The sequence below is a fragment of the Glossina fuscipes genome, unplaced genomic scaffold (assembly GCF_014805625.2).
Source record: "Glossina fuscipes isolate IAEA_lab_2018 unplaced genomic scaffold, Yale_Gfus_2 147, whole genome shotgun sequence".
Taxonomy (NCBI): Eukaryota; Metazoa; Arthropoda; class Insecta; order Diptera; family Glossinidae; genus Glossina; species Glossina fuscipes.
The window spans coordinates 3,621,056-3,633,087 of record NW_023998490.1 but is presented as its reverse complement, the minus strand read 5'-3'; the positions used below and the strand labels follow the sequence as shown (position 1 = coordinate 3,633,087).

The window sequence follows — 12,032 nt, the reverse complement described above, 5'->3', positions numbered from 1 at the left end:
TAAGTGCACGGAAACGTTTTCAGGCTTAAAAGACAGCATTCTACCTGATTTAGGAGAAAATGAATGTGAAATGGATAAAATTTGGAATTTATTTTTTGTCAACTTTTTGCTCAAATTGAAGTTAAAGTAGGACCCGCTTAGAAAATAAGAGAAAAGTTCCGAATCGAATTTTCGAATATTCCCTGCGAACTTATCTATTCGCACAATATTTGATTACAGCACTTAGAACGAATCCCTCCACTCGATACTCACCGCGATGTACGATGCATTGTAATGCAGTGTAGATTAATTAAATGCATGGTCGATTTTTTTATATAATATTGAGAATAGAAACTAGTTCGTTTTGTTTTCTAAGAGCGAGTATGAGTAGCTAGTAGTAGTAGAGGGATAAAATTGTAATGCCTACATTTGAAAGTGGTGTTCTAAAGCTATAAATTATCACACTAAACGTAACATAGTTTGCGGGACCTTCGATTACGTGTGTAGCTATAAATCAAAAAAGAAATCATTTATGGGAACCTTTACTTGTCGAAGAATATAGTGCTTATGAGTAATGAATAGTGGATCCGTTACGATATCCAAGGCCAAACTACTTTCGTGCAGAGTACGCGAATCATCGCCATCACCGGCCACATTTAAAGACGCCGGATAGGTATGGTGTATTATGGTTTATTGCAACCACATGTAGACATCATTAGGAGAAGTTACCAACAAAAATTGATGCAATTAAGATGAAAAACGGTACCAAGATGGCAAAAGTCATCATGAAAACGAAAGCGAAGCTCGCGTAGGAAACGTTTACAGTTGCAACCTGGAATATCCTATTCTCCTCTCTTAGTAATTCCGATTACGATAGGCTTTAACACATGACTTATTTTTTTGCTCGAACGGTGCTTCCACTCTTATGGCGGCATATATAAATTCTTGTGGATTCTTGTGGAAATTAGCTGAAAACGCGAATTAGAATGCGAAGTGGGAGAAGTGCATGCGAGTTGGGAGAATGCAGTTGCTAGCGACGGGCAATGCTTTGCTTAGGCCGTTTATTATGCATTTCATAAATGCATTTTTGACCATAAACCAAGAAAATTTATACTCCCCAATAATTGCATGTACTCTTCTATTATATGCAATATTTTTAGGTTTCAGTTTGACAGAGCGTAACTTTTATTGCCGCGAAATCAAGCAGTTAACAAGCTATCAAATCGGCATACCAGCGCCCAATCCTCATTGCGTAACGACGTAAAGATTGGTTTGTGTCCCTGTGCCTGTGTAGGGAAGGCTTAGCAGTGAGCGATCCTACACATACTTCCCAGGCGACGGCCACATCATATCTCTTTCCCCCACATCTTTCCAACAACGATCGCAACGCATGCAAAGGGGACGTCCCCTAAATGATTGGTTAATCATCTAAGAAAAAGAAAGGAAAAAGTTTCGAGTGTAATATATTGATACCGGAGCTTAAACAAGTACAAGTACAGATCGCGTGCTCGCTTGCTGCGTGTGGATGGATTTTCCGTTATTTTCCACGCTTTGCTTATCTATTTGCCAATAGCGGAAAACACAATTGAAGGTTTATTTTGTGGGCAATACTGTTATTAACCGGAAATGCATGCAACGTAATCAAAATCCTATAGTAAAAGTCATAAGCGGAAACTTTAAAGAATTTCAAGACAATGCTACAAAGATTGAAGGCTCCTGAAGCTGCACAAAGTTGAATAAGTTGAATGCGTTTTATTGTTTGACCCTGACCTTTAAGTCATATTAAATAACATTTTTTCAGTATAATTTGATAACATCTTTTATTTGCTAACACATTTTCCGCCTTGCTTATATATTGTGTCGTATACAAGTTATGTTAGCGCGGAAATATAATCTGGAGTTACTACCGACGGCGATTGTCGTAAAAGAAAACAATGTGTTTTCTTGCTACATTTTTTTTTTTTTTAATTTGTGTCAATTTGTTTATTCCGAAGGAATAAATAGTCCAAAGGGACCGGCCAGCATTAATTTTGTTATAGAATAAGGTCATTAAGTCACGCAAGCTATAAACAATGAAAAGACTCATGAGTAGCGACATCTCGGTTATATTGCTTAAAACATGGCTATTAACTTTGAAGCGATTTAGCTGACTCTCGACCTCAAATTGAGGTAGGGATAACTTCAAAACCATAATTGAATTAAAACACAAAATTTCGAGAGAAGGACTCATTATAGGAGGAATTTTTCAGCTTTTTGCAATCGACAAATCGTTTTTCATCTTTTCACAAGAATGTTTGAATAAGTTTTTGACATAAACTCACTAATAATCAAGACATTATATGTTGAGATTATAGCGACATCAAATGCAAGAGAGAAAAAAGTAAAAACATCATAAGGGTGTACATCTCACCACTTGGGCTTCTCTTAATGCAATTCTTCATATAACAAATTTTTCAAAATAAGACATAATGAGGTTAGAAAGCCATCGAAAAGGTGATCTTCTCCGAACCATTTCCAATAGACTAATTCACGTCGGTATACCAGATTTCATAAAAATACCTCATATAGTTTAATACAAGAATACATGAACAGACGCTAGACGGAGGGAAGGACGGACAAACAGATAAACAATCCTAAATCAATTTATCGATCGATATACCAAAAAGCGGATCTATCTCATCTCATATCTCTTATCATCCCATATTTCACATCTCTTCTGCCTATCGCACACACGCCCAAACTTAACATCCTCTGGACCACAAGTTTACGATAAATAACACTTCTTCTTCCAAAGCAAATATAACGTCGTTTAAAGCTCACACTTAGGCGCCCGCGCATACATGCACATACGTACATATATCCTTATTTTTTGCGAGATAAGAAAAGTTTACGTAGGTCCGTCTATCAACATCGTAAATACTTTTACGGAAGATCTTTACCTTTATAAGACAGTCACTCACATAAACATATATATAGTTGATTTTCTTTCTTTGTTTTTCCGTCCCTATGTCAGTTGTTAACATTCTCAAATTTCCTACCGTTAATTACTTCAGGCGTGCCTGGGATATCAATTTGAATTTGTAATCGAACAAAAATCCTAAACACATTCGTCATAATCACTAAATGGTAAAATGAAAAGAATTTTTTTACTTCATAGCTAGAGAGAGTATATGTATGAAGCACTTGCTTTGTACGGCACTGTTAACAGATATATAGCAGCGAGCGTTAGGAAAACTATTATCTATATTTAGTATGAGATAGTATCTATGTTTTTATAGGAACATAACTTTGATTTATTTGTCTGTTCTCGCGCTTTTCGTCAAATTAAAAAAAAAAATAAACTTCGAATTTATCAAAAAAGCAAAAAAAAAATCGCATTAGCATTTTAGTCATGAATTTCGGAGAATCAACATGTGGCGTTTTCTTCTTCTTCTTCTTTTTTTTATGTATAAATAAATTATTACAGTTCGTCAGGTATCTAGATTTGTGTAACATCCATCACTTTTGCAGATTAGAGGTTGCGGTAAAGGCGACGTAATAATTTTAATGAAAACCACAAAAGCAAACAAATTAAAAATACATGAATGTTTGTTTTTTGTTTAGCTATTGTTTATTTTGTTTCTTTTTATTATTTTTGTGCTTTTTTTGTGTTTATTTAATTGTAAAGAGTCGCCCGATAGTCGAAACTTCAAATATTATAATTAATACATCAGCACGTAAATCTGTGCTACAAATTTCTGATATTGCGGCCGATGATAGCGGTAAATATATCGTTCAAGTGATGAACGAGTATGGCAGCGATGTAGCTGTGGCCTCAGTGGCTGTGGAGGGCCCACCGGAACCGCCTAGCGGTAAGCCGAGTATATCACAAGGACCCGATCGCGTCGCTATAGCCTGGTGTGGTCCGCCTTTTGATGGAGGTTGCATGATTACCGGTTTCATGTAAGTTTACAAGATTTTCATTATTTTACCATACATTTGTAAATAATCGAACGGTACGTATACTTGTATATACCAGGACGGAAGGATTCTTTATAGATTCTTTACTCTAGGACGGTAACTCATATGTTTGATCGTACAACGCCAAACGTATGCGTAGACTACAAGCGATTACTTCCTCTTCTTCTACTTCAATTATAAATTCTAATGATCCTTCCTTCCTAAGTTATGTTAACTGCGCGTCTGAGGTGCTAGTTTCCATAGCCCTGTGTATTGTATCTCGTTTAGAGGCTGATTTGCTTCTTTTTTTAAAATTTATTTATGAATATCTTTATGTTTACATGAAAACAACTAAAAGCACTCTAGTGGGCCGCGGCTTATTACTGAATATCCTAGACTACCCTATAGCTACTCACTTGACGACTTTTCAAAGTAAGGCGTTATGATTTCGTGAAAATATCTCAAAAACTGTTACCTGTTTGAACATAAGCAAACATTGAGCACAGAGGGACAGACAAGCTTAGATCGATTCCGAAAGGTATTCTAAATCCAAAAAAAGGCGGGCTTATAGCAAATCCTTCTGTGTAGTGCGTACATTCTCACAAACTTAGTATACATTTGTATTACAAGTAATGTGTTATACCCATCATTGACGGATGAGAGGTATATTCATTTTGTCAAAACGTCTGCAACGACCTGAAGGAAGCTTTTGAGGCCCCATAAAGTATATATATTCTTGATCAGCGTCAAATTTAGAATCGATTTAAGCATGTCCGTCCAACCGCGCATGCATCCGTCTATATAACGTATGTTCTAAACATGACGTTATCGCCTTTGAATTCGGAAGAAGCATTGCTTCTTGTACGCAGGTTGGTATTTAAAATGGGCCAAATCGGGCGAAGGACACGCCCACACTGATAATTCGTCTGTCTTTTAAAAGGAATAAAAAATTGATTTTTTGCTTATTATTATTATTATTAATTTCGCCACAGAAATAAATTCTAAGACTAAACTCTTAAAAGCACTAGCATCTAAGGCTATCGGCTTTTATTAAAAACTCTACCGCACTTGAGATTCGAACCCACGACCATTGACTTGCTACTAGTCGAGATTCCTCCCCTTCGGCTACTCAGGCGGATTGATTTTTTGCTTATTACTCATAAACTATAACAGATAAATGTACAAAAATTTGAATGCATATTCAAGGCGTAAGCAACGCTGCAGTAACGGTACAAAAAAAAGAACAATTTATCCCGCCAATATTATAGTGTGTCAAAATTTAATTTTTTTTTTTTTTAATAAGTTTACAACGCGCGGAAACGAGCTTCAAAATAAAAAGCATCCAAATTCTTGGTCAATTTCAAATTTAGAATGCATTTCTAAGTACGTCCGTCTGCTCCCCGGTGTGTCTGTCCCTCTGCCCAATCGTGTAGTATTTGCGGTAAACATTCTCACATTAGCGAAATTGAAAATATCGCGCACAAATTTGCAAAAGAATTTGGAAGTAACTTGAACTTTTCAAAGGACACACCTAGAACGCTCACACTTATGCTTATGAGATCAGCACTTACGGCATAGCGCACTGGTTGGTTTTGGTTTCAACGTTCTAAAAGTGGTGATTTTGATATCAATGAGAAAGAACGGCCTGGAAGAATCAAAAAGCTCGAAGACAATTAAGTGCAAAACTTATTGGACGCGACTCAGCTCAACGTGTTGAAGAACTTTCGGACAACTTGGCAGTTGATGAATTAACTGCTTCTTGATGCTTACATGCGATGGAAAAGATCTAAAAGGAAGGAGAATGGCAACCATATGAATTGAGTGAAGATGCCACCTCAAAATGTAGCTAAGCAAGAAAAGAAGAGTTGAGAAGTGTTTCGTATTGTGACTGGTGGTGAAGAGCGGATCTGCTACGACAATTCCAAGCGCAAAAACTCATTCGTTTGCTCAGGAAAGCCACCCACATCGACACTGATGCGGAATATTCATGGCGATAAAGTTTTGCTGTACATCGGAAAGGTTTAGTGTACTACGAGCTGCTAAAACCAAATGAAAATATTACTGGAAATGTCCACCGACATCAATTGAACAAATTAAACGACGTATTATTAGAAAAATGACCAGCCATAGCAACTAAAGGACGCAGGGTCATTCTCTTTCATGACAGCGCTCGGTCACACCTTGCAAGAATTGTCACGGAGTTGTCACTCTTGCAGCCCGAATGCGAAGTTCTGTCACGCTCAGCATGGTTACCAAGCATGATGCCTTTTGATTACAATTTGATACAAGTTGCAGCTTGCATTGGTTGGCACGCGGTTCCGCGTTGAAAATTTGCGAAAATGGATCGATGATTGATTCGCTATGAAACCAACATCATTCTTCCAACGCGGCATCGACATGTTGCCAGGAAGGCGGGAAAAAGTTGCAGAAAACGTTGAAAAATATTTTAATTAATATACATTGTATGAATTTTTCTCAATAAGTGTCTTCTCCATGTGAAACATGGCCACAATTTTTGCAAGCACCTAACACAACCGGATGTTAGGGTATTAAGATAGAATTCCTAACTATCCTAATGTTTCTGTAAACAATTGTTATTGATTTTCTTTCTTTTATTTATTCATTTATTGTCCACATGTTTTGTAAATAAATTTACAAAGCATAGATTCGAAGGCTGCTAGATAACATAGATCGCCTATATTGAAAACTGTAGCGTAACTGAAATTTGAACCTACGACCATTGAGTTGTTAGTCGCGATCCTGCGCCTACCCAACTAGTCTGGCATATGATTTTTTTTCTTTGGTACATTTCAATATATACATATATTGTTTACAGTACATCCAATAAAGATAATAGTGTGGTAAGATGGAGGTCAATCGTAACGCTAAAACAGTCCAAGTGTAAATTTTACATAAACAGGTAGGTACTATATAGATTAATAGGAATCGTAGCATTAGCAAAAAAAAAAAAAAAAAAAACGATAATAATAATTAACTAATTTCTGAACGGTAGATCCATCTTATGATAACTTTTGAATCTTCTTTTCTATTAAACTGATTGAGGAAAAATATTGCGAAAGAGTGTTTAGAAGTTTTGAAAGAAATTGTTGAATTCAAAATTGAAAATAGGGAATTTTAACATCATCAGAGATAGTTTTGCTACGAATGAACAATGTTGTGTTAACAATTCGACGAAACCTTCGATCGTTGTATTTGCATAGCATGAATTTCGTAAATGAATTTCTATACATATTCTTATATAAAATGAATTTAGATTTTAAACTAAGATGAATCACTGGATGAATCAACCTACGAAGTCTTCCCGTTTCCAACCCAAATTACTCGCGTCTAGTTTTCGTACTGTTTTTCAATGATAATCTGCTCTAATCAAAATGTAAGTTGAGGTATTTCACATAATTATTCGCAGAATAAATGAAGAACAAGCGTCTTTATTGAGCGTGTGAAGGTTGCATGTGTAGAATTTGATACCGTTCTTATTAACACTCCATTTATCTACCCGAAGCGACGTTTCGTTGAGATGATTTTGTAATTCAATGAAAACGTTATTAGGGTCACTAAATGAAAAAAAAATTCCTGTGTTATTTGCATATGTTGCGGTTAAAATATTGTCCAGAATACCAGAAGTGCAAAGTATATATAGAGTATTGGATTTATTACACTTCCCTACGCTTCTATTGTATATATTGTAACGTAAATCGTCTTTCATGATTTTACGTTACTCATTGAACTTACTTTCGCGATTAAGTTCGTACCATTGGGTTGTGATTTTTCAGGGTCATTGAGAGTATCGGGAGTCACCGCGTAGTCAACTTCAAAGGATGCGCGTAATTCTAAAGCATTACGTAATAAAACTATGGAATCCACGGCAATCAAGTTGCCCAATGCTCAATGTCACGAGTACTTGTTCAGGCGGGTATGGGTGGCTGCATCGCTAAGAATTAGTGCAAGCCTAAGAATTAGTGCAAAGATACACTTATATGTGCGATGCAAGAAACTTCGGTGGAGGTTGGTGCGTACACTCATAACTTAAACAAGTTCACGAATGATTGTTTGCCTGATAAGAATGATGTTTATATGCTTGGCTTAAATGGGTGCGGCCCGTCGGGGAGTGCTTCTGATGGCTGCGGTATCTCCAAACGCACGGGCATTAAACAATTATAGGTGCTTGATAGGCCTCGCCCTGCCCAGAGGGGAAGGTTTGGACCATAGTGTCATTTTCGTAACAATATTTTAAATCTTTCAGTTTTCAACCGTAGCCTGACAAACACTGCTTTGCAAACAGGATTTAATTAAGAAATACATTGGTGTTGGGAAAATTGTTTACCTTTCAAAAATAGCCCATTGACTACAATGGATTAAACTTTTAACGGAAATTTTTATTTTCATTGATCGCTTTGATATACCAAACGATGCGATAGTATTGCTTAATGGTATCAGGTTTATTCCTGAGCTCGTATTAGACGGACTAGAGGACTAAGAAGTTTTTTGTTTTAAAACAAAATCAAGTAATATGTTCGTTCGAATTGGTCCCTGTAAGCTTAAAAATGCTCTGTATTATTTGATTGCGCTACTAATGTTGTTGATTTGATATTTAAAATGTTATTTTAGCATCGAGATGCAAGAGTTGAATGATGTAAATAAGGAAGACGAAAGAAACTGGCAAGAAATCGCTAGTGTTGTGGACTCTTTGGCTTATACTGTTAAAAATCTGAAACCAGGATGCACATATCGTTTTCGTGTCCGAGCTGAAAATGTACATGGTCGAAGTGAACCAAGCATGGCCAGTGAACCGGTACAAATTTTTGAAAAAAGGGAGGAAAGGAACGAAGGTCAGTTAAAAAAGTTTGACAAATTTAAAAAAAAAAAAACAAATGATCTTTGATTTGTTATTACATGTATCTTTGAAAAGAATTACAAAATCCGATTTATATCAAATCTGGTGGTGAATTTAAAGAACGTTTTGATATAATTGAAGAACTAGGTAAAGGGCGTTTCGGTGTTGTTTATAAAGTTCAGGAGAAAGAAGAACCGAGAAGAATTTTAGCTGCGAAAGTTATAAAATGCATTAAATCACGTGACCGAGTTAAGATACAAGAAGAGATATCTATAATGAAATCTCTGAAACATCCTAAACTTTTACAATTGGCCGCTTCATTCGAAAGTAATCGAGAAATTGTAATGGTCATGGAATAGTAAGTTAACACATATTGTTGCATGAATGAAAATTTATTGCATGATCTCTCTTCCAGCATTACTGGCGGTGAATTATTTGAACGTGTAGTGGCCGATGATTTCACATTAACTGAACGTGATTGTATACTATTTGTTCGGCAAGTGTGCGAGGGAGTGGCTTATATGCATAGTCAATCTATAGTACATTTGGATTTGAAACCGGAAAATATTATGTGTAAAACGCGTACTTGTCATCAAATAAAAATTATAGACTTTGGTTTAGCTCAACGTTTAAATGCAAGCACACCGATCCGTGTCCTATTCGGTACACCAGAATTTATACCGCCCGAAATTATCAGCTATGAACCCATCGGCTTTCAAACAGATATGTGGAGTGTTGGAGTTATATGTTATGTATTGTTAGTGATTGCCTGAACTATGTACATAAATCTGAGGCCAAATTATTCTTTTCTTTTCTTTTTGTTCGCTTTGTAGGCTTTCCGGTCTTTCACCTTTTATGGGTGATAGTGATGTAGAAACCTTTGCGAACATTACACGGGCAGATTACGACTTCGATGATGAAGCTTTTGATTGTGTATCACAGCAAGCGAAAGACTTCATTTCAAATTTGTTAGTACACCGCAAGGAAGATCGTTGGTCGGCCGAAGAGTGTCTCGAATCTCCGTGGCTTAAACCGGGTCGTTACGATGAAAACTTAGCCACGACCAAAATTTGCACCGACAAATTAAAGAAATTCATTATAAGACGAAAATGGCAGGTAGGTTTCGCGCTTGAAAGCGCTTAACAATTTAACAACAAGTACGCTATACGTGCCTGCCTAACCGCTATGCAAACCTTCTGCTTAATTGCTAGTCATTTCAAAGAATGAAATTAATAAGCACGAATAAGTGTAAGACCGAATAAAGGAAAAAAATCTATGCTAGATAAAGATGTTGTGGCCAGGCAGGAACTAACTCCGTAATTGTTTCGATAGACTTAAGTTGACAGTACTCAGTACAGGGTAAAAACTTAGATGGACTTACAGGCCTAGAAAATGACTTCAAATAAACTGTTCATTTTTGAGAACAATTGATAACATTGAAGAAGAGCCAAAATGTGTTTAACTACTACCAAGTCAAGTAATCAAGTATACAAAAAGTTAGACGGCGCGACTATGAAGTCGGCTTATCTGGTATGCGGTAAATCATACTTTAATTGTGACTACAGTGTGTGGTTGCCTTAAGTATACCTTCCTATCTATTTCTCCTTACTTTTTTCTGACCATCATCGTGTTACGCCTATAGGAGACATACCTTGAATGATCATTAAAAAGCAATTGTATTGATTAAAAGAACATAACATACCATAAACTAATTTCCGTCAAGTCGACGGGTTCCAACTTTTTGCATATAACTCATGACTATATGAACGCATTAAACGCATGGGTATGGACAGGTACTTAAGCCTATATATATTATCTTGTTTTTCTTTCATTGTTTTTTTTTTTGTTATATTTTCTTATGGTTTGGAATGTTGCTTTCTGTTTGATGTTTTTAACAAAAAAAAAAAAAAAAACAAAAAAAAAGAAAACTGGTAATGCTATACGAGCTTTGGGACGCTTGGCCACTTTATCCGCTTCTCGCCGCAATTCCACAGCATCTAACCCCAGTTCATTGCCATGCAGCCCCCGACCCTCCATATCGGGCATTTCATTGTTTAATCCCAACATCTCCGTCCAAATGAGTTCATTGCATGAAGAAGAGGATAACTTTAGTATTGAGTTGCCCCCACACGAAGTCCTCAAGCGGCCAGTGACAAGTGGGGCCAGCTTTAAAATCTATAAAGCCCGCGATAAATCTCAATGCAGCGAACGCAGCGATTCTGGTTATAGTGAATGCTCAAATTGCAGTGCAGCCGGTAGCATTCAGTGCCATTGTTCTTTCAAAGAATACGAAACGAAAGATTTTGTGGATCATCCGCCAAAGGATGTCAATTTATTAACACATGACTTGCTAAAAAAAAAACTTGAAGAAATAGCTCATCAAAGCGAAGCTCAAAGAGAACGTTATCCAGAATCAGTTAAAGAATTGGAGAAAAGTCACATTTTTGTGACAAACGCAGCCGAGAATATAGTCAAAGATGCTCAAAATATGGTCAAACATGACTTTGTTAAGAGAGAGCTAAGCCCTACTGGTGCAAGCGCGACGACAACAACACCCATAATGCTGTCCGACTTTACTAATACCGTTAAAATGCGTAAGAAGTCGTTGGAGAACAATGCACACAAAGAGAAACCTAAGGCTGCGAAAGCCAATGTCTACGATACACCCGGTAAGGTTAGCATGCTAAAGTCTAAATTTAGCGATTTGATACGGCAGGAACAAGTGAGTAATAATGCTACAACTACGCCCATTTCCTCCAACAAACACAGCAAAGATTGCATGGATTTCTTAAAGCTTAAACGTCAAGATTACATTGATGCTTGTCATGATAAAAGTAAAAGCAATTAAAAACTTACAATTTAATGAAATTGTAAAATATTGTCTTTTATAGCAAGCTCTTCATCATCCACTCTTAACTCAAGCGGTCAACAAACTCAACAATCTATCTCTTTGCCAAATACTCCCCTATCAACACGCAAGGTACGCAGCAACAACAAAAGCTCATGCTACACAGCGCAACACAGTCCGATCGCCACAGGAAATGTGCCTACTTTCCGGTTAAGTGAACGCGTTAGAGAAGTAACCGATCGTTTAGCCCAACAACAAACAATATGCACAGAAGCCAGACGCAATAACAGCACCTCGCCGGCAATTCATCATCATCATCAGCAATATCAGCAGCAACGTAAAGACCAGAAAAATTCCCCGCCCGTAACGAATCGAAAAAAATTTATAGCTACCTAAAATTTAAAAATTTAC

At 36.8% G+C, this 12,032-nt stretch overlaps 1 protein-coding gene across 1 annotated transcript in view; it reads left to right on the top strand.

The window, feature by feature from the left end:
* LOC119641158 (muscle M-line assembly protein unc-89) overlaps positions 1–12,032 on the top strand; it is an 83,667-nt gene extending 71,635 nt beyond the window's left edge. Inside the window, exons 22-28 of the mRNA XM_038039670.1 lie at positions 3,647–3,921; positions 8,548–8,768; positions 8,849–9,131; positions 9,189–9,530; positions 9,607–9,889; positions 10,698–11,607; positions 11,665–12,032. Of these exons, the coding sequence (XP_037895598.1) occupies positions 3,647–3,921; positions 8,548–8,768; positions 8,849–9,131; positions 9,189–9,530; positions 9,607–9,889; positions 10,698–11,607; positions 11,665–12,017 (2,667 nt within the window). The 3' untranslated portion in view covers positions 12,018–12,032. The remainder of the gene's footprint in view (positions 1–3,646; positions 3,922–8,547; positions 8,769–8,848; positions 9,132–9,188; positions 9,531–9,606; positions 9,890–10,697; positions 11,608–11,664) is intronic.